Genomic DNA, 27,516 nt, shown 5'->3' with positions numbered 1-27,516 from the left:
TCAGTCATTCACACATTCACACACTGGTGATGGCAGCTACATTGTAGCCACAGCTGCCCTGGGGCGCACTGACAGAGGCGAGGCTGCCGGACACTGGCGCCACCGGGCCCTCTGACCACCACCAGTAGGCAACGGGTGAAGTGTCTTGCCCCGGGACACAACGACCGAGACTGTCGGAGGCGGGGCTCAATCTGGCAACCTTCCAATTACAGGATGAACTGCGAACTCTTGAGCCACGATTGCTCTATATACACATATACTTTACAGTACTAGTCAGTGCTTACATACTAGTTCTTTTCCCTACTTTTTCATGCTTACTGGTACAAATGCCTGTTACTAGAGTTAAATGCTATCAATGTATTCTCACAGTTATGGAACTGTACAAATGCATACAAAATAACGCTCACGTAAACATAACTGTGCACTAGTTTGCCCTTATTGCTGCAGTTTGTTTCAAGTTGTTCTCTCACACACACACACACACACACACACACACACACACACACACACACACACACACACACACTATGTAACGTTTCAGCAAGAAAATACCGCCACTCCCCCCCACAGTGACACCACCACCACTAGTCTGCACAGCTGACATGAGGCAGCATGGATCCATCCTTTCATGCTATTTATGCCAAATTCTGACCCGACCATCTGCATGTCAGAGCAGAAATCAAGACTCATCAGACCAGGCAACATTTATCCAATCTTCTCATGTCAAATTTTGAGAACTGTAGCTTCAATTTCCTGTTCTTAGCTGACCAAAACGCTCTTCTGCATTCTTTGGTTGCAACAAATGGTTGTATGAGCTACGGTTGCCTTCCTATCAGACATTTTTCTCTGACCGTTGACATCAATAAGGCAGTTTTTCCAAGAGAACTGCCTTTCACTGGATATTTTCTCATTTTTGTCACCGAAAAGGGTGTCTGTGTTACTTCTTGTCTTATATATATTGTCTCTGTTTTCCTCTGTCCTTTGTCAGTGTCTGTTCACCTACCCCTGTGTCTCCATATTCCCAGTGTTCAAGGTTTCCGAGTGTTTTCCCAGTTTAGGTTTTCATGGTTGGTTCTGTTTGCTACTCAGCCAGAATAAACAGCTCGCTCTTTTTAAAAGTAGGCTCCAGAATGGATGATGGCATGTTCGCATGTCTTTATGCAACACTGAGTGTGCTGAACTAAAGGTAGGCCTAGTTTCATTTTCATGGTCATTATTATCATGACAATGATTACGCCTTATTCTGATTATTTCTCCCTTTTGGAGATGTAACATTTACATGAGGGGTGTAGGAACATTTCCCCCTAAATATTTTTAGATAAATTTTTGTTGAAGTCACTGTTTTTGTCGTATTGATGATGCAGCTAGAATAAGTGCTTTTAAATAAAAGAATAACCATTCAAAGTGCTCAGTGGTGAAACTGTAACTCTTTCAGAGTTTGACAGCTGGACAAGTGATGCCGTATTTAAAGAAACATGAGATGAGTGCAGCATATTATCTGAACAGAGATCATTCAATGAGCAAGAATAAACACTGAAAGAGAAACACTTCACTGTTGATTATCATATGAAGTCTAATAAAAGCTGTTAATCTGTTAATATCCTGCTAATCTGCATACAGCAAATACAGAACATGCGACTTTAAAGCATCCAGCAAAGTGATAACTGTCCTCTGCCCACTAAGTAGTGACTCTACAAAAGATTATTTTCAATATCATCTTTATATTATATTTAGTTATTCTCCAGCGCAACAATGTAAGGAGCTCTGTGATTGGTTAGGAAAGGACAGACTGGCCACCTCGATTTTTCTTCACTGCACATTGATCCATAGCTTTGCTCTGTAAAGGCTAACAAAGTGCTTTTGCTTTACAAAGACATTCAGCGTCGGTATTCACTCTTTTAAAATGCCACTGAACACTGGAGTGAAATGGAGCCCTGATCCTCAGAGTTTTATTGTTGCTAACATTTCTTATAGATAGCACAGATAGTGCCCCACTGCAGTAATCACTCATGTCTAGATATTCCTGTTAAAAATGAGTTTTTCCTCCCCACTGTAACATGGCAAACATAGCAAACGGATAATCCAGCTGAAGCTTCAGACAGCCGTCAGACAGTGAAACACTGCCATCTGCTGGACGCGAATAACAAAGACGCTGCTTTGACGGGTGAGGGAGTTTCAACAAGTCTGCAACGACTCAAGCATCAAACTACAGAACTATTCTAGCGGACATGGTGCTCTAATGACTGCTTCATTAACGCAGCTCAGAAAGGATCAAACATATCAATAAATCATAAAACACAAAACGTCTCTTATTGCCCGGGGCTCAGGAAGTGAGTGTGTTCCTTATAGCCCAACACGTTCTCACTCCCAACTCGTCAAACGTGTGACGCATGGTCAGGCTCCCTCTGCTTCACTTATGGACCATATGGACCACCAGGTAAGACCATTTAAACGGACAGCATTTATAGAATGACTATTAAAAGTCTGCGAGTGTCAGTAATGTTAATGTGGTTATGTTAGTAATACACCGAGTGCTAATATAACAGCTTTAAGATGCATTTGTAGATGTTATTACGTGTTTTACCGTCTTTATGGTGCTAGCTTAAAGTTACGGTGTAAACGTTAGCTTATATTGGAGGAAAGCTGTTACTGTTTAAACGATGTTAGCACAGAAATATTAGCTTCTGTCATGACTGATGAAGTTACTAGTTAATAAAGTTTCCAGTAAAGTGTTTAATCGCAGCCACAGACTGACAGCAAATATCTCGATTAGCTTCAGTGCATCTGTAATAAATATTAATAGCTGTAATAAATAAATAGCTGTGTGAACAAAGCCTGGCTGCTTTAATCCTGCATGACAAACCTGAGGATGCAGGTTATTATTACTCTTTCCTGCTGGCACACCTGTCACACCTGAGAGTCAGCTAGAAACTCACAGTGACGTGGACATCATGCAAAGACTGCCAGACTCTGTAATACTGCAAATGATCAGTGACTCAGGTTATCACTAAACTTTAAACGGCACCTCTGTGTCTCTGTGTGCTGAACATCTAGGATTGAGTCAGGCTGCATTGACTGTGGGACTTTAATGTGTTAAAAGCAGGTTGAAGACGGCTCAGAAACATTTGAAGATTAAAATTTAGCATTATGGCTGCTGGTGGTTTGTAAAGCCTCTACTCAGCTGTATTTTTGTTACTAATTTATGTTTGTTGTTGTTTAACACAGATTTCAGAAGAGCAAATATGCTTAATAGTTTAACTAGATTTCATTTGTCAGTGTGGGACTGCTGAGTCACCTGAAGAACTCATTTCATTCATTCTCCACATGATGTTCATTTACAGAAATGTTTCACAGGAACTGATTTCTCCCAAAGGGTGAACTAGTGTGTTTCCATAGATTACCTCTGTATGAATGTACTTCTTAAATGAAGGCAAGTGTTTGTCCTTTTTTGTTCCTCAGGTACAGTACGTGATATCAAGGGCAGGCGGTCATCACTGGGGGTAGACAAGAAGCAGACGTACTTCCAAGAGGGAGCTGCAGTGAGGTCAGAGGTCAGAATCTGAAACAGCTCAGGTTTATATTTTAGAGGTTATAAAAAATCAAAATGTATTATTTAAAGAAACCTTTAAATAATAGTCATAATTATGATTATTATAAGAAATATCAAACATTTAAGTGGATTTTCTGTTACACATATCGTGTTAGCCCTGCAATAAACTGGCAGCCTGTCTGTCCTGTATCAGCTGGGATAGGCTTCATCCTCCTGCAACCCTGAATTGGATACATTGTATTCCAATTATGTAATCTGATCATTTACAAACTCAAGGTATCTAATCAAAATGTAAGTGATGCCGCCCTTGACAGACAGGGAGATTTTATTCCTCAAAGACCATCATCCAGTCGAAGTACTAGTTGCCACGTGGTCAGTGTTCTCACAACCATTGATTTTATCTCACAACTTGTTTTCACCAAAGAATTTCAGTAAGTAAATATTCTTCAATCTCTTTTTCCCCCCAGTGTCTGCAGATCAGCATCAGTGTCCACGTGAAGAACCTAGTTATGTTGCCAGTGTCAACCCAACAAAAGGTACTTTACCTTCTTGTATATATTGTGATTCCTTTACTTTTATATTTGTTGTTATAGTTGAGTTAGGCAGGGCTTTTGTGCAGTCCTAAGAAACATACTGCCTAGAGTGTTTTTCACTTTGTGGAAGAGTTTCTTTATTTTTTTTCTGTTAGTGTGTGGAACTGAGGTGCTTCGTCAGGAGCTCCTTCAGTTGTTGGAGGATGGAGAAGAGGACGCAGCCATGACTTGTGAGACGTTGTCTGAGTCAGCTGCTACTCACTGGGCGATCAGAAACATGGTGTCCTTGCTAAAGTGGAAAGAGGCCAGGCCTTGTCTTATAGACAATATGTTAGCTACTCTGGATCCACAGTCACACCGTGTGTGTCAGTGTGGCAAACAAGTAGTTGTGAGGTGTCTGGACTGCCTGCCTCTTCCATTCCTTTGTGCTGACTGTGATATTGCAGTTCACACACGCTTTGTCCTGCACAGCAGAGAGGCAGTAACAGGAGGGTTTTTGCAGCCTTCATCAGAGTTTCACAATCCAATAGGTACGGTTTTTAAGTCTTATGCATTTATTGCTATGTACTATGAGTGTGTGCTGTTATTGTATATTTATTGTGTATCATTTAATTTCCAATTCTTTTTATATATATTGTGTGTTTTTAATGTTAGTTCGGCTGTTGCCTGTGCAAAGACCAGACTGTGTGTGACTGCCCAGCAGGTAACGTTGAGGTTTCACCCGGTGCAATTGTGGCTCTTGTAACCATAAATGGTAAGTTGCTCTTTTGTCACACAGTACATACACAATAGATGTGTTTGCAGGTTTTATTGCAAATTGTACATTGCTACATTGTTTTGAATTACCCTCGGCCCGCAGTATATGTGGGCACCTGTCAAAGGTCATTTGGATTTACCAGACCGCTTTGAAAACAACATGGGAAAAAATGAATGTCTTTGTTGAGCCATGACTGGATTTCTCCTTATCCTTCCTAAAGGCCGTTATAACCTTGCACTGCCAGTGGTGAGCTGCACCAGCTGTGGCCTAATGTGGTCCCCCTCAGTTAAGGACTTCCAGGGTGGTGGATATTGGCCTGGCACCTTAAATTTCTGCACCCTGTTTTCAATGGATGTCTTTCAGTCTTTCTATGACATTAAGAAGCTGCAGCAGGGATGTCACTTAAGGCCTTTGTCAAAGTGCTGGATGAACGAACAGCCCATTTTGGAAGGGTGAGTTTCTAAATTTGTCAAGTTTAAGGAAATTGTGCAAATCAATGTTTATGATGACTGTCCGTGAATATTCTGTTGTTTGTCCTCTACTTAAAAGACTGGCCGAATATCAGCTGATGCCTTCAGCAAAAGTTTCTTGGAGTGGAGTGCTGTAAAGTTTGAGGTGGACAGGATGTGCAAGGAGCCATGCTTTAGCTGCCCTGCCTGCACTCCAGACATGCTCGCCGTCTCAGTTGATGGAAACTGCAAGCTTTATCGCTTTCAATCAAATGCAAGGTACGTTATGCATTGTGTACATAAATCAAATATGGATTTGTACAAAAATTGTATTTTGATGTTTCTTTTCAAACAACTGTCACCGTGTTCGTTCAGCACTTCAGAGCAGGCGAACTTTGAAGGTGTCTTCATTGAGAAAGATGAGGAAGTTGCTGAGTTTGTGAAATACATCCAGAGACACACAAATGATGTAAGATACACATATATATCAGTGCTGTCAGCGTTAATCTTGTTAAAATGACGTTAACGCCATAACCATATACTCATACGTGTGTGTGTGTGGATACATATTTGGATGGGTGGATATTTATTTTGTTTTTCTCTTGGTGTTGTCGTAATACTATTTACTTGACTTTATCTTAATGTGTACTTCATTTTGAGTAGCTCACACTTGGATGTGCGAGGTATACTGCAGCTTGTAGTCTTGGATACGTTTAAGACATTTTGTTATAAGGTTGAATGAATTCAGCAGTCATGTATTGTGACCTCCTTTCTATAGATCAAATGGGGAGGTGCGTTTCAGGATGGGGCCGGTTCTACAGTTGGAGAAGAGGTGGAGCAAGTAAACAGTTTCCTGTCTAGGGCGGCCATCACAACGAAGTACATGTCTAAAGCAGGTGTGTGTCTGTGTGTGAGATTCCACTCAGTCTCCTGCTCATTCATTCTTATTTGTATACTAACTGAAATGCAGGGCGAACAGACATGCTGAGCCTCCTGGCTTTGGGCTGGAACAAAAGGAAAGTGGAACAACTGGGCCGCACTTTGAGCCAGAGATATCTAAAGGTCATTTTTTCAACACCCATTTTAATGTGTGTGGTAATGGGGGGGAAACACCAGTACTCTAAAAATGTCCATATGAATGACATTTATTAATGTATTCTTAGATCATAAGGATCCTTAGAGAACAAGTGGAGAGCCTGAATGCGAGCAGAAATGAGCTGGGTGTGGATGACGACACACTGCAGCAGTGGGCTGAAGGTGAGTCTCAATATAATGCACTCGTGTATAACAACAGGACCCACCATGGCCTCATTAAAGAACTTAGAGTTAAGATCTTTCTGACAGTGTCAACAAACAATGAAAAATAAGCTTGTAAAAGCAGAATTGATGGCCGAGTTGTTGCGTTTGATCAAATTGGATTGGACCTGGGTTGAAGTGATGTCGTACTAGTTGGTTTTATAAAGCTGAACACCAACATACTTGTTATCTCATGATAATGCAGCACATGAAGGCTCCAGATGTCTTATAATGAATATCATCAAGTCAGTGATTACAGAGTCCACTGTAGTTTGGTGACTGTTACTCATCCTGTGTTCTGATTAATATTCCTCTCACTTAGAAACGGATCAAACTGATGGCAGCCTTGGAGCGTTGCAGGCACGAGTAGAGCAGCTTGTCGTCATCATCAGAGTGCGAACACAAAGTCTTTACAGACAAAATGGTGTCACAGTTTCTTTGAAACGGACCGTTTGATGCTCAGTTTGTACAGCTTGTACAGCTACTTTGTAAACAGAATAAAATCAGATCCAGGTTTGTTTAAGCTGGATGTGATTTGTTCTAGCAAACGAATTGATGAGTGTAGATTAAAATGTAAATATATGCATTATGTGAAGGTGTTCCTTTTTATGATTATTTACAGATAGCAACAAGAGGCGACACAGAATTCACAAGGTCATCTTAGATGAGAAGAAACGCTTGGCGGCTGCTGTTGACGACTACAACAAGGAAACAAGCAACAAAGCAAATCGTATCCAGTGATGCCCTCATGCAGAGCGACGTTTGGCCCTGGCAGAGCACAAGTGAACGTAAGCTCTTGATTTCTAAATATCCTTTTTAAACAAACTCCCAGTATCTGAGCAGCAGTTGAATGTTTTGTTCTTGAATCATAATATGCTGCTATGTTTTCCCATCTGATGTTGTTAAACTGCAGCTGCTGCTGACCTCCGGACAAAGAGAAAGGTCTTTGAGAAGGTGATGGCTGTGAGGCGCCTGAGAGAGGAGGAGATGATCCTTTGCAGGGAGATGCAGCATCACTGGACAGTGTTGCAAATGCGATCTGTGGTGTTGGGGACAATCTCCTCAGACTGTAAGCACATCTTTTATTTATTTATACATTTGGTGATGAATTGATTGAAAATAAGAGCAGATGCTAAAGTCTTACTGGATCTTTTACCTATATTTGGGTTGCTAGCTAACACTGCCTTCTCCCTTAAAAAAAGTTTAATTACATGATCCTAACTCCTTGTTTATGAGGTGAGGTTTGTTTGTTTGTTTGTTTGTTTTACTTATATTTAATAGTTTTGTTGTTTTTACAGCCTCCCTTGTTGGCATGTCGGAGGATGCACAGAAAGGACTCCATAGCCTGGTTTAAAAACAAAGTAAACTGAAAGCTGAAACGCTCAAAGTAAAGGACGTGTACAAGAGAATCCTCAGCCACCAACCACTCCTGGAAATGGACTTGGAGAAGGAGGAGGACGTTCCAGACGATGAGAGTGATTTGAGCACTTCTGATGAAGACTGATTGTGTCATCATTGATGTTATGTTTGCTAGAATAAAAAGTTAATCACATCTGTTTAATGTGATTTTTATAATGTCTGTTTCAGAAATTGCTTATCAACAGACATTTTACATGTTGAGAAGAAAAATGTAATTCCCTTGGTGCAGTTGTTTACCCTGAATCATTCTTTCCCATCTAATTTAATGACTCGTGTACATGTTCAGATACAATAACATCATTTAATTCATGGGATGCTTTCTGGGCTGCTCAAATTATCACAAAATGTAAAAGCACCAGGCAGCACACTCACAAGGACATGTTTTGTTCAGTGTTTTGTTGAAGAAATCAACAAGTACAACTGAGATGTTTGCTGTAGTGGTGTGTTTGTTAAGAAGCATGCCAGCACACTGGTGAACTGACAGTCCCAGAATGCACCCGAGCCAGTGACTCGCCCCAGAACAAATGACATTAATTATCTAGAAAGACAACCGTGATCAAAGACTAAGTAAAAGAGTAGGAAACAAAAGATAAGGAAAGGTACTGTGGGGTAGGAAAGAAAGGCCAGAGCTGTGCAAAATGACCTCCAGCAGGCCACAAATATGCACGTCTGCTCAAACGGTCAGATACTGACTCCATGAGGGTGGTATGAGGGCTCGACATCCACAGGTGGGGGTTGTGCTTACAGCCCAACACCGTGCAGGATGTTTGGCATTTGCCAGAGAACACCAAGCTTGGCAACTTTGCCACTGGCGCCCTGTGCTCTTCACAGATGAAAGCAAGTTCACACTAAGTACTTGTGACAGAGTCTGGAGACATATTGGAGAACCTTCTGCTGCCTGAAACATCCACCAGCATGATGGTTGGGCAGTGGGTGACTAATGGTGTGGGTGGCATTTCTTTGGGGGACCGCACAGCCCCCCGTGTGCTCGGCAGAGGTAGCCTGACTGCCATTAGGTGCTGAAATTAGATCCTCAGACCCCTTGTGAGACTAAATGCTGGTGCGGGTGGCCCCGGGTTCCTCCTAATGCAAGACAGCGCTAGACCTCATGTGGCTGGAGTGTGTCAGCAGTTCCTGCAAGACGAAGGCATTGATGCTGTGGACTGGCCCGCCCATTCCCCAGATCTGAATCCATTTGAGGACATCTGGGACATCACGTCTCACTCCATCCACCAACTGCACCACAGACTGTCCAGGAGTTGGCAGATGCTTTAGTCCTGGAGTCTGGGAGGAGATCCATCAGGAGACCATCTGCCACTTCATCAGGAGCATGCCCAGGTGTTGTAGTGAGGTCATACAGGCATGTGGAGGCCACACAGACTACAGAGCCTCATTTTGACGTGTTTGAAGGACATTACGTCAAACCAGATGAATGATTCTGTATTGCACTGATCAAGGAACCAACCCAATAGGAGCTAAAGGCATCCTCTTCACATTACTTAACATAGTGAGTTTATACTATGTTTAATGTGCATTTTCTTCATCAGTCTAGAACATAACATGTTAGCGCTCCCTGGTTCTTTTTGGAGACAGATCCTGAGACAGCAGGCAGCTTTGGAGAACTCATGCCAGCTGTGGTCATTAAGGAATCCTTTGATTTAATATTGATTTCATGACAACTATCCTCAGGCACATATTCCTGGATATATACAATGACACGAGTAGACACTAACCCCCAGCAGTCTGGTGCTATGACAGCATAACTAAGGGCTGACCTGAACCAGCCCCAACTATAAGCTCTATAAAGAAGTAAAGTCTTATGCCAACTCTTAAAAGTCTTGACCATGTCCACCTCCAAAACTCATAATGGACTTTGGAGGTGGACAGCTATCAAGCTCCTCACAGAGGAGCAGCTTGACAGCTAACAGCTCCCAATTTAGTTTAGTCCAAATACATGAATTCAAATTGAGGTGATAACTATTTATCAACAGTATGAATGTCTGTTCCCGTCCAACAAAGTTGTTACTACATACCATGTTGAGCAGGGCTTCCACTTGACTTTAACTTCTTCTTTTTCCTGAAAAACATGATATAAACAAACAATTAATTCAGAAAGACATGCAGGTTGCATACAAAAAGGAGCCTACAAACATTTGTGTACTGTTGAATGGCTCAATATATTATACAGTTAGTTTACAAAAACATAAGAACCACTACAATGCTTGTACTGCCAGCATCGAGTGCATGTCAGCAAAGCAACACTGCTTACATTGTGGCTCACAAGCTCCACTCCTTTTCATCAAAACCAAAATTTTATCTACATTCTGTTTTTTACACTTTAAATCCCAGTTAGGTTAAATATTACCAGTAGCTTTTCAGATAAAACAGTAATAAAGTCCTAATGGTTTCATAAATCTTCATATTTTTTTCATATAAGCATCGGGGACAAGGCTGTCTTGCAACTGTTGAGGTCACTAGTGTGCGCCCTATTTCTTCCAGGATCACTCTTCATTTGTAGGTTTTAGTGGACTCCTACTACTGTGAAGTGGTTTTCATGGGACAGGGGCTTGTATTCCAAGATCTGGGAGATTGTAGAAATGAGCTGTGATGCCCTTCTTGCCATCTTTCCAGAAATATAAGTGATCTGGAAGCTGTTAGGCTGACTTACAGCAGCAGCACTTTCTGCACCTGCAGAAACTCCAGGACACATTTACTAACAGTGTTTGTTGCTGTGTGTGCTGCAGCTGCAGCTTTGGATTTTTTTTGAGAGCTAATATTTTGGCTATGGTGTCTTGTTATGAAATGTACAAGAGTAAGAGTGTTAGCATGTGCGTCAAAGCTACGTTTGACTGGGAAACTCAAAGCTCAATAACCTGTATCAACAACAATTCACTGCAGCCTGTGTAATATTTGATGCATCATAATTTATTCCAGTCTATCTTGCAAATACATGTTTGCGTTGCAATGTCATGCACAACACACACAACTATTAGAGCCTTAAGATCAAACCTGCGTCATTCTTTTGGTCCACTGCAGTGTAGCAGTCAAACAAGGAGAAGTGAAGTGGCCCCAAATGGCCAGGATAGAGATCAGAGGGTTAATGCGTAAAATGCATAAAAATATTATTGATTACAGGATAATACATTAATGTTAATATCAACAATAAGCTTTTTACTCTGAAGTTACAAGTATAAACAATGCTGTTACATTTACACTTACATTTTTTACTATAAGTATGGAAACAAGTGAACAGCATTTTATAATAAGTTTAACTGGAATTCTGTACACTGAAAAACAAACAACAGATAAAAAACACAAACAAACAGCCAGTGCCTTCATCTGTCCATTAAATGTCAAACATCGCTTTGACCTGTAGTCTCTGCTCGTCAGCACATGCTTTTAAAAAGAGCTCCATGTCCTCTGCAAACTGAAAAACAAAGAGGAAGAAGTCCCTCTACACAAAAACACTGTGGATGACAGGCCAGGCAAACATCTATTGACCTGTTTGAATGCCTCCTCATCATGTGAGCCTTGAAGTTTTTTTCAAAGTCAAGTCAAAGTCAAAGTCAACTTGTCAACTTTATTGTCGATTCTGCCACATGTACAGGAAGAAGACTAAGACCACAGTGAGGACGTTTCATTTTCATGGACTTTCCACAAGCCCCAGTTTCATTTAGCACAGAGGGTGGAGCACATGAATGTTCTACCCAAGATTCAGGAAATGGTTTAGATGCTGGAGACGAGACATGGAGAGGGAGACGAGGCTCCACGGAGAGTTCAGTGGGGAGCAGTCCTGAATGCTGACATGACAATAATTGCCTTGCCATATCCCCACGCTGTATGACTGTCATGTTACAGAAGGGCAGTGAAAGTGCACCGGCACATCATTTTGTCTGTAAGAGAGAAAAAAAGAAAAAACATGTAATTTAAATGTAGTTGTATAGAATGCAGTCAGTTTATCTAACAATCAGATTGTACATATTAACAAAAATATCCAAGCCGTCCTCAATAATGAAAGCAAAATGGTGTGGATCACAAGAGCTGTCAGGAAATGTGGTGAACAGGAAAAATATTTAATGAAAACACTTTTTTCTCTCGCTGATGAATGAACTGAACTGTACAATGTGAAAAATAACTTTTAAGTCAACAAAGACCTGCAGAGGTGCTGAAAAGAAGTGCATATTTATGACTTTAACTATGAGGTATATTTAATACCAACATACCTTTGAAAGGCAAAGCACTTTGAATGTGTCCATTTATATGCTGCTCAATCTTTGCCCTGACAGCAGGGCTGAGAGTGGGGCACAGAGGGCAGTGAAACAGCCAACACGTGGTGCATTCCTGCAATTCTGGCCTGGAGGCAGAACTCCAATTTGATATTTGCATCTAAAACAGAGAGAAAAACAGATAAACACCATATACACATTTAAGTTCAGGTTTTAGCAGAAATAACACGTTACAGTTAGCATGTAAGAGATTTGGGAGAAAATTCTTTACAAAAACATAATTTACAAGAAACTTTTATTTGTGACATACGTATCTATTGACATATAAAAGACAATTGAACAAAGGCTAACTAACATCTTGGCAATAAAACAGAATAAATAGAGAATATTAGTATTTATACATATATAAAACTCTCTGTGACGACCTTTACAATGTTTTTGCAGGTGGAATGAGAGACATGAATAAAGTGCAATATGCAGTAAATGGAACAATGTGCATTGATGTTACAGATCGTGAAAAGTAGTGAAGTGAATTTGTTCATAACAAGCAAAAATCAAATACGTTTGAAACTGACCACTAAATGCTAACCAGAGGTGTCAAAAGTGCACATTCTTACTAAAGTTTAGATGCCTCGGGGGTCTGACCGTTGTTGTAGCGCTAACAAAGTGCCAACGTAATCAGTGTAAGCAAACTAGATGATTCCTACAATTATATAATTATTAACGGCAAATTTAGACATGAAAGACTCTGTAACAATCTTTACGATCCACTTGCAAGGTTTCCACAGTCGATGGCTGTATCCCAATTCAGGGTCTGCAGCCTTAAAGTTCGCAGCCTCAACGGTCCATGAACTCTGAACATCTGAACTCTGAAGCATGAACTCTGTGTCAAAGATTCAAGTTGCAGTTATTTATATTTCCTATCACCTTAAATCTTCACTCAAAGACACTCAAGTATCTGTGACAGTGTGTATATAGATGTATCATATATAAGAGAGAAATATTGTTCTTTTAATATGTTGGCATTACTAAATGTGGCTCAGTGCTTACATATATGTGTAAAAAGCAAATGTACGAGCTGTGATAACTGTGTCTGATAGAATGAAGAGTAGACTGATAAATGAAATATTCCTTTATTGGGTGAGAAAATCAGACCATGTCATAACTGCTTTAAGTCATACAGAATAGACATCAGAGCCTTAAACAGGCTGACTTCTGCTAAATGGGTCAAACTGGGCAGAAAGTACACAAACACATAACATCCTTATAGAATATGATGTAACACTATAGATCAACTTACCTCAGAATATATAAAGCATATAAACAATCACAGCAATATGATGCAACAAACACAGCAGCTACTGATCCAAAATACTCAAAGCTTCATAGAACTCAAACAAACATTTATTTTTAGCTCCATTCTGCTGCTGATACATGTAATATTCTGTCTCAAACTTATGAATAACGTGTTCATAATCTGCTTCGTGAGCCACCATTATCTTTATTGCCGCTCGTCCATTTCAACATAAAACACACCCACTTTCGTGACAGCAAACACTCCCCGTTGCCACTACGGTGGACCACAAGGGACAGTAAGCACGGAGTGCAAACATTATCAGCAATACAACATCTCCCTTTTTTTTTAGATGCCCACCAGTGACACAGCTGGTATACATTTCAAAATAGAACATCCCGAACCTGAGGATAAGGAACAGTTTTTCAACATTGCCATGTGTAAAATTACTGCGGCCTAAACTAACAACAACAATGCGATGTGGGATATGCACTCATTAGTACATGGACATTTGACATGTTTCCTTTTTGTTTTTTGTTAGGGCAGCGATCCGCCTACACCCTTTACATCACAGGTCAAGAATAACCCTCGGTTTGACCACTCGTCCTGATCTGGTGGTCAGTGCAGGGCTAGTGTCCATGGTTGGTGTTGTAGTGTCTCTAGATAGTGACAGGGGCTCTGCTTGTTGTTGAGCCGCACTATCTGGCTGGGTTACCAGATCGGATGTTGGTGCTGAAGGTGCCGGTGACGCCTTGGCGCCTCTCAGGTGCCGTCGGTTACGCCGTATAGTCTGTCCCTCGCCAGTGCGGATCACGAAAGAGCGGGCAGTCTCTGCAGGTCGGATGATGACAGCCGGTTTCCAGGCTCCGGACTCGTGCTGAAAGCGAATGTGGTCCCCCTGCTGCAGCCTCGGTAGTGGTGTGGCGCTGCGATTGTAGTAACGCCTCTGATGCTCTTGTCTTTCCATCCGTGTTTTTTGCACAACCGTCGGGCTTATGATGCGAGGTACCAGGTGGCATCCGGTAACAGGAAGCACTGAGCGTAGACGTCGACTCATGAGGAGCTGCGCGGGTGACCTGAAGCTGTCGACTGGCGTGTTCCTTTGCTCCAATAGGGACAGGTAGGGATCTACTCCCTGAGCATGAGCTTTATCCAGAACTGATTTGGCCGTCTTGACTGTTCTTTCGGCAAGGCCGTTGCTTTGCGGGTACAAAGGACTTGAGGTCGTGTGGACAAAGTCCCATGTGACTGCAAAATCCTTGAACTCTCGAGAGCTGTATTGTGGGCCGTTATCTGAGATAAGCGTCTCTGGTATACCATGTCTGGCGAATATGGCCTTGAGCTTTTTGATGACGGACCCTGCAGTGGTAGAGAATAGCCTTTCGACCTCAAAGTAGCGGCTGTAGTAGTCCACAACTACCAAGTAGTCCCGTCCACGCCATGTGAAGAGATCTGAGGCCACTGCCTGCCATGGCCTCTCAGGGATCTGGTGTGGGATGAGAGGTTCTTTGGGATTCGCCGCGCGCCTCTCCTGACATATGGAACAGTTTTCCACCGTGGCAGCTATGTCCTTGCCCATGCCTGGCCAGAAGAGGGCGTCCCTTGCTCTCTGCTTACTCCTCTCAATCCCCATGTGCCCAGTGTGGATTCTCTTCAGCATGTTGTTTCTTAGGGCTGTTGGCACTATAATTTTGTCACCTTTGAAGATGATGCCATGGGAGTGTGAAATTTCATCTCTGAAAGTCCAGAAGTCCAAAAGGGTTTTGGGGCATTTTTTTCTGTCCTCAGGCCAGCCATCCTGCACAGTTTGCTTCAGCAGGGTGAGCTGCGGGTCGCATCCTGTTGCAGCCTGTATCTCTGAGAGTTTTTTGTCACTTACTGGGAGGCTGTTTATCACCGAGTGGATCTGGTCCTCCATGCCTTCACTCAGCGTGCTGTCTTGGTCGGGCAATGGTTTCCTGGACAGTGTGTCGGCCACAGGTATGTCTTTTCCGGGCCGGTGCACGATCTCTATGTCGTATCTCTGCAGCTGTAACAGCATGCGCTGCAGACGAGCAGGGGCTACAGAGATTGGTTTCTTCAGTATGTGCTCCAACGGCTTGTGGTCCGACTCTACGATGACTCTCCTGCCGTATATGTACGTGTGGAAACGCTTGCATCCAAACAGCACTGCAAAGAGCTCTTTTTCGATCTGTGCATAGTTGACAGAAGACTCTGTCGTGGGTCTGATCCCAGATGAACTCTGAGTCTTGTTTGAGCAGCTGACGCAGCGGTGCGTTCACCTCTGATAGTCGTGGTGCGAATCTGGACAGGTAGTTCGCCATTCCAAGGATTGTCTCAAGCTCATTCTTATTCTCAGGAGGTGGCATGTCCTTTATGGCCTGCAGTTTCTTTGGGTCTGGCTGGATGCCCTCCCGGGTGAGTTTGTGTCCAAAGTAGCTCACTTCTGTGGCGCCTATGACACATTTCTCTGGATTGAGACGTACTCCTCGCTCCCGTGTGCGCTCAAGCATGGCACGGAGGTTCTCGTCGTGTTCCTCCTTTGTCCTGCCAAACACGAGGATGTCATCCACGATGGCTGCCACTCCATTGAGCCCTTCATACGTCTCATCGATTTTCCTTTGGAAAATGTCCTGTGCTGATATTATCCCAAAAGGAAGGCGCAGAAAACGGTACCTGCCAAAGGTCGTGTTGAAGGTGGTGAGGAGCGATGACTTGGTGGTTAGTTGGATGGCCCAATAGCCTGAGCGAGCATCCATGACACTGAAGTACTGTGCTCCTGCCAGCTTTGGTGTGATGTCATCCAATGTTGGAAGCGGGTAATGAGGTCTTTTGATGGCTTTGTTTAATTCGCGAGGATCGAGGCATACTCTGAGCTTCCCAGTACGCTTCTCTGCGACCACCAGTCCGTTTACCCATTCTGTGGGTTCTTTTACTTTGATGATTATGCCGTTTTTCTCCATGTCATCCAACTCCCGTTTCAGTCGTTCCCGCAGTGTGAAAGGGATCCTCCGGGGGGGGCACACAACGGGCATGGCGTCTGGGTCAATGTGTAAGTCGCATTCTCCTGGGAATTTCCCTATGCCCTCGAACACATCGGCAAACTCCTCCATGACATTTGTGATCTGTACTGACATGACCAGCTTGACTAGGTTTAGATCCAGGCATGCTCTCAACCCTAGGATGGGGGGTGCTGCAGTGTCTACTATGTCAAATGTCAGCATCTTGTGAATGCCTTTCCACCTGCACTTCAACTGGCATGTGCCCTTGATGTTGAGTTTTTCTCCTCCATAGCCAGATAGTGTGCGTGTGGGCGGTGCCAAGCTAACCTGCTTAAAACACTTCTTAAACAATCGGGCAGGGATGACGTTAGCAGTGGCTCCTGTGTCAAGCTTAAAACTCACGGTGTGATGCAGTGAGCCTACTTCTACGTCGGCGTAAGCCTGTTCATCGGCCTCCCCTTCGTTGCACTTTGTTATGGAATCTATGAATAGCTCCGCTTCATCGCTTGGAGTGTCAGGGTTAATAGAGTACACTGGGTTGGGTTGGTGTGGTGCTTGTGAACGGCATGCTTTGGCAAAGTGGTTCATTTTATTGCACTTTTTGCACCTCTTCCCTTTTGCAGGACACTCCTCCTTCTGGCTGTGTGCTCGTGCACATCTTCCACACACTTTTCCCATCTTATTATAATGAGGTGCCCTCCTATCTTTTTGCTGCGTACTCTGGCGCTTAGTGGATACTGCATGCGCGGGCGCTGCTCCCTGCAGGCTCGTGTGTGGGTCAACCATGGCTTTCAATTGCTCTCGTGCGATCTCATAGGAGCGTGCAATGTCTATGGCTTTTTCTAGAGTCAAATCTGACCCTTGGCTCAGCAGCTTTTCTCTGACTTGTGGTAAACTGGTTGCAAAGACAATCCTGTCTCGGACCATTTCATCACTGTTAACGTAGCCACACTGCTTGACGAGTAACTTCAACTCGGTCACAAAGTGTTCAAATGACTCCCCTTCACCTTGGAGTCTTTCATTAAACTTGTATCTGGCGAAAATGGTGTTCGTTTTCGGCATGAGGTACTGTTCAAACCTGTCGAGATATGTGGTCAGCTTTTTAGCTTCTTCATCAGACAGCTGCCATGTGTTATAAATGTCCCTGCCTCTTTCTCCTACCCACAGAAGAAGATAGCTGCACTGGGTCTCCTCGGGCTTGCTGCTTAGCGGGCCGCTAAACATTAGCTTCACATGTTGCACGAACCTCCGCCAGGCATCGGGAAGATTGGCTGAATCCCAGTCCATCCGTGGTGCAGGAACTCCCGATGAATCCATTTCGCTCTGTCGGTGGGCGTTTAGTTCGATTTACTCTGACACCATGTAATATTCTGTCTCAAACTTATGAATAACGTGTTCATAATCTGCTTCGTGAGCCACCATTATCTTTATTGCCGCTCGTCCATTTCAACATAAAACACACCCACTTTCGTGACAGCAAACACTCCCCGTTGCCACTACGGTGGACCACAAGGGACCGTAAGCACGGAGTGCAAACATTATCAGCACTTTAGGTTTCTGAACATTAAACTTGTTGCTGCCTTTCATAGTGTGTAACTTGAAGGCCCTGAGTACTTTCTCCCACACTGAAAACACTGGAATGACAACATTATTTGAACATTACCTAATAAGACTGATTCAGGACAGACAGTTATGTTAAACTTTCCTAGCAGTCCTTCACAAACAGGGAACAGTCTGTCTATTCTCTCCATCTGTCAGCTGCTGCTGGCTCTTCCTCCTCCTCTTCCTCACACACTGCTGAGTTTGTCCTGGTGGATCATCAGGGGTGCAAAGCCTCACAGATGATGTGCAGCAGTGGGTCCCTCAGTCTGTCCTCACTCTGGACACTTGCAGTCGTCACACATGGAAATCAAATGTGTGATAAGGTGCAGGATTCAAACACAAGTGTAACTTATAAACACATGTTCATACTTTTATTCCACAATCAGAGAGAAAGAAACAGAGAGAGAGTGCAGGACCATAGCTGGACTCGCCAGCGGCCCACCGATTTTTTGCTTTTATGGGCCGATCGATTTTTTTTGGAAGGGTATAAATAATGAAAGGTGTTGGATTGGCCAATTGGTCATGATCGACTCTGGGCTGGACCAATTACAGCCGAGGAGGTCGGATGCACCCTCCCCCTTGTTTAGCAATCTTATAGATGAACTAAAGAAAATGGAGAACAAAAAAAGGAAAGAAGGTGCAGAAAAAATTAGGGCCAAAAAGAAACAAGCCCTTCAGGCAGACGCTGCCAAATGTGTAAAAATAACTGAATTGTTTGGCGGTAGCTGTGGCATAGCTTCCACAGATTTAGCAACATCAGCAAGTGGTGGAGGCCAGCAGGTGGATAAGGGAAAGGGGAGGCAAGAGGAGGAGAGACCCGAGGCGGCCGCCGGTCATAGTGGCAGAGGAACTGAACTTCAGGTAAGAAGTTATGACCTGCTGTCTATCTGTGTCAGATATAAACCAAGTTTAGTTGTAGTTTGTTTTCGTTGTGCTGACTTTTTACAGTCGCTTAGAATAACTGGTACTAGCTAGCATGACGGAGTTTATATACTGCTGGGCGGGTGCTATGAAGTTACTGATAGTAAATTTTATTTTATGCTTAAGGTTAGTTTCTCAAACTCCTCAAAATCTTAACAAATTGTGCCAATCCTTACATGTTGCACCAGGCTGATTTATCATCAAAAGTGGAGAAGTCTGTGACAGAGGAGACAGAAGAGCAGCAGAGAGAGATGGAGCAAGAGAGAGAAATAAAAGAGCAGGAGATGGAGATGGAGAGATGACTTTATGTCATCCATGAGGGATGCATTTGACATATGTTTCACATATTATAGCCCAACAAGTTACTTATAGCAATTTAAATACGAGCAATCACTTTTTGGCAGACAATCACTTTTTGGCACAACACCGGCTATTTTTTGTGTTTCTTTTTATCGCTCTGTAGCTGAGTTCAATTGAAAGCCTGCATGCGCTAGTACCTCTTGCCACAAGTTCCCAGAATCCTTTGCGGTTTTTACCCCTGAATGACGTCACATTTTTGGTGGGCCGGTCTCTAGTCAAAATGCCCAGGCCGATTTTTTGTCCCAGTTCAGCCCTGTGCAGGACAGACAGACAGGTGACAGTCTCAGGTGTACACACTGCTACAAACAGGAGGATTTAGTGTTTGTGTTATTACGAGTGCTAAACAAGAAGAGTTCCAGATGGTGCAGTGGACACATGTGTGACTGCTGTGATTAAAGCATCTTTCTTTCAGCTTAACGAGTGAACCCTCAGCTCGTTCAAACACACGTTAAAGTCCGTTTGGCTCGACACCACCGAACAGAGGCAGCAATATAACATAGCTAACATTAACAGTGCAGTGAATCCTGCTTGTGCCATGATATTCAGGACTGCAAACCGAGCAGCATCACTGACTTTCAGCTTGTTGTGTTTGTGGATATATGACTGACTTTAATTATCCACAAAATCATCACATTCTCTGTAGGATTAAGGTCGACTATTGAACAGCGTATATTTTAAAGTAAAGGCTTTAAAACCAAGTAAACGCTGAAAGTACAAACATCACTAATGTCACATAACTTTGCCAACATGTGGCCAACAGGAATGTTTTAATGTTCTTCATTATTAAACATTTGCACATAAATAAGTGACATAATATTCAGTACTTACTTCTGAAAGTTTACTCTTCAGCCGCCCCTCTTCCGCCGTTTTCTTTCGGCAACATTATCCACACCCACCGCCGCGCCGTTCTCTCAGAACTGAAGAAACTTCTTGGATAAAATGTCTTCAAGAAATTTAAAGCAGTTCAGACGCTTTTCTTTCCCAGCTCCTCAGACTGTCCACCCTGTTAGCTTTGTTAAGCAGCCATGAAGAGTAGAAGGCCAAGTATGAGTTTCAAACAATAAACACATTTATTTTTAAACCCTGCAAATAAACAACATTACATCAAAAGTTTTACATTTCCTAAATGTATCCCACAATCTGAATATAACACCCACTTCCCCACGTTTGATCCGCTGTGTTAAATATGATTAAGAACAGAATTCAATCATTTGCAAATCCTATAAACCAGTATTTTAAACAAAGTGAGAAAATGAAACATTTAAAGAAAAATATTAGCCCATTTTGAATTTGATGGCAGCATCCTCTCTCCATAAACTAAAGGCGTTACGATGTTTAGTGCTGGACCATGTTGGTTAATGTGTAAACTCAACAGTTTCCATTTTGATTAACCTGACCAACATCTAACATAGAACACCTTTGAAGTGGACCTCGCAGCCTGTGGATAACTTCAAACACGTCGAGGTCTTCAGAGGCTGAACTTTGACCCAGCATCACAACGAGCGCCATAAACACTTGTTACAGTTATTAGAAGGAAGCCAGCCTTTAGACATCCCCACAACGACATCGTGACCAAGGGTCTGTTGCATGATTTTTAACATGGCTACAATGTGTCGTCTGCTGAGTCATCGTTTAATACAACAACGTACTGAAAGAGAGCATTCAGCATCTGACTGAGCTGGACTAACCTTCCCTTTCAAAAGTGAAAACTGCAACATAAAACTGGAATACAACCAACTTCTAATGAAATGTAACATTTTATAACATGAACACAGATTCCAGGTGAGCTGTGTCTTCCAGGACTGGATTTACCAGAACAGGTATGAGGACGGTGCCTGACGGGCATGTACGAGCTGGAGTGGATCCCAGCTAACACAGGGTGAGGAGACAGACGACCGTTCACGCTCACACTTATTCACCAGTTAACCTAACCCCACTACCTGAATGTGTGTGAACTGTGGGAGGAAGCCAGAGTCCCCTGAGAGGACCCACACAAACACGGGGAGAACATCCAACCTCCACAGAGACTCTCTCTGCACTAAAAGCACAAAATAAAAATCACACATGTAATTCAAGAAACTGGTCTTAAAAAACATTTAATCTAATATGTCCACATGGAGCCCGTGTTAAGGTCCGTACTGGGCTTCAGAACATCAAGTGAACAACGTCAGATGGGACCTGGGTGCGTTGTCTCCTGATAGAAAGTGCTGAGGATCAGAAGGACTCAGGGACAACACGATATCTGTCCAGCAGAGGGCGGCATTATTCCAAACGGCTCATCGAACTATTAAACAAATGCACAGACTGCACAAACACAATGACTGCAACTCACAACGAATTACACCAATTACTACACCAAACTACAACATCGGCCTATGGCATCAATTAGTGCATAAAACATACATCAAGTTACAGCCAAAAATGCATCAAAATGACTCAAGCTGGGGTCAACAGGTTTCCCCTCATGCTCACCCGACCTTTCTGCTCATCAGGTGCGGTGAACAGGTGAGTGCAACCACATTTATCACCTAACACGCCCACGAGTCACGCCCCACACCCGTGCACCAATACAAGGTGTGCATTTAAACCAACCCTCTTAATCCAAAACAAAAAGGAACAACTCTTATGGCTCCTACACTTGTGCTCAAGAACTCAGTCCTATATTTTAGGTTATTCTGAATAAATCGTTCATGCCCTCTCTTGGGAAAGAAGCTGTTGTGGTTCCTGGTCCTAAATCTAGTCGTCCAAAAGTTCTAAACGACTTCAGGCCTGCTGCCCTCACCTCAGTCTTTGAACAAATCATCAGAAATGTGATTATGGAAGACACTGAACTTCAGCTTGATTCAATGCAGATTGCACATAAGCCCAACAGAGGAGTGGAGGACGCGCTTTTGATTCTACTTCACCTGATTGTCAAACATGTAGAGAGTAAAGGACTTCAGTTCATCGATTTCTCTGCTGCTTTCAATAACACAGCCCCAGATTTGAATCAAAAGACTTTTAGAACAGTTTGAAATCCGGACAAACCTGAGCAAGTGCAGTCATATAAATATCTTGGGGCCATTGAGTCTGTTTTATCATGAGAATGATGCAGGACAAAGTCTTATAAAAGCAGCTTTGTCCCTGCTGCCGTTACTAAACTTAATAACTAATAACTGTTTTTCTGATTTGATTCATCGCGTCTAATTTCCAAATATGTGTCTGTCAGGTTTAAATCGATGTGTGTGTTTGTGAAGGGATGACAAATGCTATTATTTTTCTGTAAAGCAAATTTACGTAAAAGTAACGTAACCTTGATATGTCAGGATGTAGATGTCCCACCCAAAAACGTCATCAGCCCTGAAACATCGGTACTGTTCCAGGCAGCATTGCTGTCCACACGTCCATCAGAGTGTTAGAGGCGGCTGTCACACACTGTAATCCCTAACAGTTGTCCTAGCTCATAACTAATAAGCTCATAACACTCAAATGTCGTTTTGTAGTTGAGCAAACTATAAAGTATTGAGCTCTGTTGGCTTTTATGCAGCTTTAATTGAATAGGGCTCAATATTTTTTAGCTAATTTTTTTGGAACGCTCAAAAAGTTTAAGAAGCATATATTAGTGACGTTCTGGTGGGTGGAGTCTTGTTGCTCCCTCAGGAAAGCTGAGTCAGCCCTCTTGAATTTACCTTGATGCAGGGAAGATTTGGCCAGCCCTGTGGATTAAGAGTCCCCAACTTCAACCCTCCACGACCACCACCTTATTTTTTTTCATCAACTGCCCTAAATTTGGTAAGTCTAACGTGTTTTTGTTTTGTTTAAATTTAATTTCGATAAACATTCTTTTTTTATTTTTTACTGGAAATATATTCGTACTTTGTGCACAGTGAATATTTATTATAAATGAATTCGAATCCAAGTAATTGTAATTATAAAGTTTTCGAATGTGACAAATATGTAATGTTATTTCAAATTAGAATGGTGTAACGTTTTGGCGGTTTTCCGTGGGGGACAACATTTCCCATAATGCATTGTATTCTTGCCCGGGAGGTTGACGGTGGCAGTTCTAGCTCCATGCGTTTGAACTTTCTACTAAAACTTTCTACTGTCCGTTTCTACCGGTTGTCGTATTCGCCGGTAATGCACGTGCGTATTGTGAGTATACTTATTTCAATAATTGTCCGTGTTACACAGTCAGTAGTTTACGCTGTTGAGCTGTGTGTGTGTGTGTGTGTGTGTGTGTGTGTGTGTGTGTGTGTGTGCGCGCTAGCATGAAGCGAACAATAATAAACAACATGAGTGTGTTATCATTATTATTATTTCAAGTTTGTTATTTAAGTTATTAAGCTTAGCAACACACCTATCAACATTAGTTTGAAACGGTTAACATTAACAGACTGAACTGGACTTAATAACAGGAGTGCATATAATCTTAGTAAATTATTGTGGTGAGTATCAGCTGCGCTGGGTATGTAAATCGGGCCATCCAGCTGCGGTGCTGATTCGACGTCACACAAATGTCACTTGATCAAGGAGCAGATCTGCATCAGATGAGATCAGCTGACTACGTGTGTGTGTGCTGTGCAAAAAATGTTTTTGAATATTAATAAGTCATCTTTGTGCACATATTGTTTACAGATATCAGACTGCAAAGAGTACTACAGAGAGTCAACATTTCACCAGTTGTCAGTGGGTGAGTTTTATAATTTGTCCTAATTTAAATAAAAAAATAAATACAAAGAAACTAGAGAATTTTGCCCTGAATTATTCAAAATTTTTAGATTTTTTTGGGTTACCCTTCTAGATTGACAAGTTTAGCCCGTTACACAAAAAGTTTGGACACCCCTGATCTATAACAATGACAATCAGAACATGGCTATCCAACACTTTGTTTTTACTCTGCATTTGTGTAAATACTATTCTAATATATATTGTATGTTCATCTAGGAACAGCATGATGTAAATACAAGACGGGCCCTCGTCCTTCGTGCACTTCCTGTGTACCTGCGTGAAGATGCCTCCACGTTATTCAGGACTTGTGATGTAAGTGTACTGGCCTCAGCATCAACCATATGACATCGCTCAGAACTCAAGGAGAACCAGGGTGTACAGTGGGGCAAAAAAGTATTTAGTCAGCCACCGATTGTGCAAGTTCCCCCACTTAAAAAAATGACAGAGGTCAGTAATTTGCACCAGAGGTACACTTCAACTGTGAGAGACAGAATGTGAAAAAAAATCCATGAATCCACATGGTAGGATTTGTAAAGAATTTATTCGTAAATTAGGGTGGAAAATAAGTATTTGGTCACCTCAAACAAGGAAAATCTCTGGCTCACACAGACCTGTAACGTCTTCTGTAAGAAGCTTTTCTGTCCCCCACTCGTTACCTGTATGAATGGCACCTGTTTGAACTCATCATCTGTATAAAAGAGACCTGTCCACAGCCTCAAACAGTCAGACTCCAAACTCCGCCATGGCCAAGACCAAAGAGCTTTCGAAGGACACCAGGAAAAGTATTGTAGACCTGCACCAGACTGGGAAGAGTGAATCTACAATAGGCAAGCAGCTTGGTGTGCAAAAATCAACTGTGGGAGCAATCATCAGAAAATGGAAGACATACAAGACCACTGATAATCTCCCTCGATCTGGGGCTCCACGCAAGATCTCATCCCGTGGGATCAAAATGATCATGAGAACGGTGAGCAAAGATCCCAGAACCACACAGGGGGACCTGGTGAATGACCTGCAGAGAGCTGGGACCAAAGTAACAAAGGTCACCATCAGTAACACACTACAACGGCAGGGAATCAAATCCCGCAGTGCCAGATGTGTTCCGCTGCTGAAGCCAGTGCATGTCCAGGCCCGTCTGAAGTTTGCCAGAGAGCACATGGATGATACAGCAGAGGATTGGGAGAATGTCATGTGGTCAGATGAAACCAAAGTAGAACTTTTTGGTATAAACTCAACTCGTCGTGTTTGGAGGAAGAAGAATACTGAGTTGCATCCCAAGAACACCATACCTACTGTGAAGCATGGGGGTGGAAACATCATCCTATGGGGCTGTTTTTCTGCCAAGGGGACAGGACGACTGATCCGTGTTAAGGACAGAATGAATGGGGCCATGTATCGTGAGATTTTGAGCCAAAACCTCCTTCCATCAGTGAGAACTTTGAAGATGAAACGAGGCTGGGTCTTCCAACATGACAATGATCCAAAACACACCGCCCGGGCAACAAAGGAGTGGCTCCGTAAGAAGCATTTGAAAGTCCTGGAGTGGCCTAGCCAGTCTCCAGACCTCAACCCCATAGAAAATCTGTGGCGGGAGTTGAAAGTCCGTGTTGCTCGGCGACAGCCCCAAAACATCACTGCTCTCGAGAAGATCTGCATGGAGGAATGGGCCAAAATACCAGCTACTGTGTGTGCAAACCTGGTAAAGACCTATAGTAAACGTTTGACCTCTGTTATTGCCAACAAAGGTTATGTTACAAAGTATTGAGTTGTATTTTTGTTATTGACCAAATACTTATTTTCCACCCTGATTTACGAATAAATTCTTTACAAATCCTACCATGTGGATTCATGGATTTTTTTTTCACATTCTGTCTCTCACAGTTAAAGTGTTCCTCTGGTGCAAATTACTGACCTCTGTCATCATTTTAGGTGGGGGAACTTGCACAATCGGTGGCTGACTAAATACTTTTTTGCCCCACTGTATATCAGGAAGGATGTTCAACACAGTCCTCATCTGACTTGTTTTCTCCCATATATCAACTATTGTTGAATAAGATTGCAAGAAGATTGTTACGCATAAACCAGAAAACATGAAAATAGTTGAAAGATTAATAAACAAAAACAAATCCACAGATAAAAACTCTCCCTTTTAAAATTCAAGTGTTCTATTTTTTTGGAGGTGCCATGTTGTGGTCAGAGAAATGTTTGGTAAATAACAAAAACAAATATCTTGGCATATATTTATTATTGAAAACATTTATTTACACATATGTTTTGAAACCAAACCCAAATTAAGATTATTGTAATGCATCATGATGTATCGCAATATCAAATTAAATCGTTGACATTATAATCCTAAAAGAAACGTGCGACTTATGAAGATTCACACCTCTAATCAGTAGCATGATTTGTGTCCTTGTGGGGCTGAACTCATTCTTGTATTATTTTTGTTTTGCAGTCAGCAGATGGTCCAGACCCTACTGACACTCCTGTGGCTCTGCTGACAGTTGTCACGGATGACACTACTGATTCGGCCCTCTTCAGTCCCGAAAGCATCTGCATTGTCGTTGAGGATGAAATACTTGTGAATGGTCCCACAAATCTGGCTGAGTCATTTCTCCTGCTCTTTGGGTACATCTATGCACTAGACCTACAATACCCAAAGAAACTTGAGCTTACATTCACATTTATCCAGAAGGTTGTGATGTGCCTTGAGGACAACAAACCACTGAAAGGGCGTCTACTGATGCTGAAGAATGATTTGTTCAATGAGTGAATCACTCAGAATGGACTACTTGTTGAGCTGAGTATTGAGGAAGCTTTTTTTTGTTTGTTTTTTTCCTAATCATTTGCCTCTCCTACCTCACATTTAAGATGAATGACTGTTCAGTTCATGCACTATTCATGTTTAATGTTCTGTTGCCTAATACGTAAATGCACTGCCTTGATGTTTGTTCCCTATAAGTACAGCAGTGGAAACAGTACTGTTTTTTTTATGTATTTTTAAAAAAGAAAGTGAGCTGCAGCTGTCAAGGTACAGTAAGTGTTAAATGCCTCAATGTTCTAATAGCTGCAATTGCTGTTAATACTGAAAATGTTATTGAATTTTAGAATTGAGATGGAGACCCTTGGAGTCTTTTTCTCTTGTTTTATTTATGAAGCACTTTTTTATGAGTGAGCTCTGTTGTTTGTGCCTTTTTAAAAGCACATTGTGTTTAATAAAAAGTTGTTAAATTGTTAGTGTTGTTACTTTCATGTTTTCTAACACTTTTAGCTGATTATAATTTACTGGGCAAACAGTTTAGAATTATTTGTAAGTGTATTTCCCACAGTATTTTAAAAATATTGAAGATTTTAAGTGTTATTTCCCATATTATAAGTTAGAAAATATGAAAAA

The 27,516-nt window shown here is 42.3% G+C and overlaps 2 protein-coding genes across 3 annotated transcripts in view; one reads left to right on the top strand and one right to left on the bottom strand.

The window, feature by feature from the left end:
- Positions 1-27,516, bottom strand: part of LOC146676553 (protein NLRC3-like) — a 464,157-nt gene that overhangs the window by 288,784 nt on the left and 147,857 nt on the right. The gene's annotated exons all lie outside the window — the stretch shown is intronic.
- LOC146676560 (uncharacterized) lies at positions 23,433-27,350 on the top strand. 2 transcript variants are annotated; one of them, XM_085402215.1, is made up of 4 exons: positions 23,439-23,543; positions 24,027-24,077; positions 24,336-24,431; positions 26,578-27,350. In XM_085402215.1, the coding sequence occupies exons 1-4, from the start codon at positions 23,463-23,465 to the stop codon at positions 26,893-26,895; spliced, it is 546 nt and encodes a 181-aa protein (XP_085258341.1). In that variant the 5' UTR covers positions 23,439-23,462; the 3' UTR covers positions 26,896-27,350. The 2 variants fall into 2 exon arrangements, 1 of the variants encoding a protein (XP_085258341.1); XR_014910542.1 differs by lacking the exon at positions 26,578-27,350 and having other exon boundaries at positions 23,433-23,543; positions 24,027-24,081; positions 24,336-24,479.

The sequence above is a fragment of the Rhamphochromis longiceps genome, linkage group LG3 (assembly GCF_057381845.1).
Source record: "Rhamphochromis longiceps isolate RC_006_pf linkage group LG3, R_longiceps_female_GT1.1, whole genome shotgun sequence".
Taxonomy (NCBI): domain Eukaryota; kingdom Metazoa; phylum Chordata; class Actinopteri; order Cichliformes; family Cichlidae; genus Rhamphochromis; species Rhamphochromis longiceps.
This window is presented reverse-complemented; position numbering and strand designations above follow the sequence as displayed.

What these genes read in the sequence shown, in the direction of transcription:
- LOC146676560 (XM_085402215.1), top strand. Translation starts at nt 23,463, where the DNA reads ATGCGTTTGAACTTTCTACTAAAACTTTCTACTGTCCGTTTCTACCGG. An exon ending in CGGTAATGCACGTGCGTATT is followed by an intron (nt 23,544 to 24,026) that starts GTGAGTATACTT and finishes TATTGTTTACAG; the next exon opens with ATATCAGACTGCAAAGAGTA. An exon ending in CGTTATTCAGGACTTGTGAT is followed by an intron (nt 24,432 to 26,577) that starts GTAAGTGTACTG and finishes TTTGTTTTGCAG; the next exon opens with TCAGCAGATGGTCCAGACCC.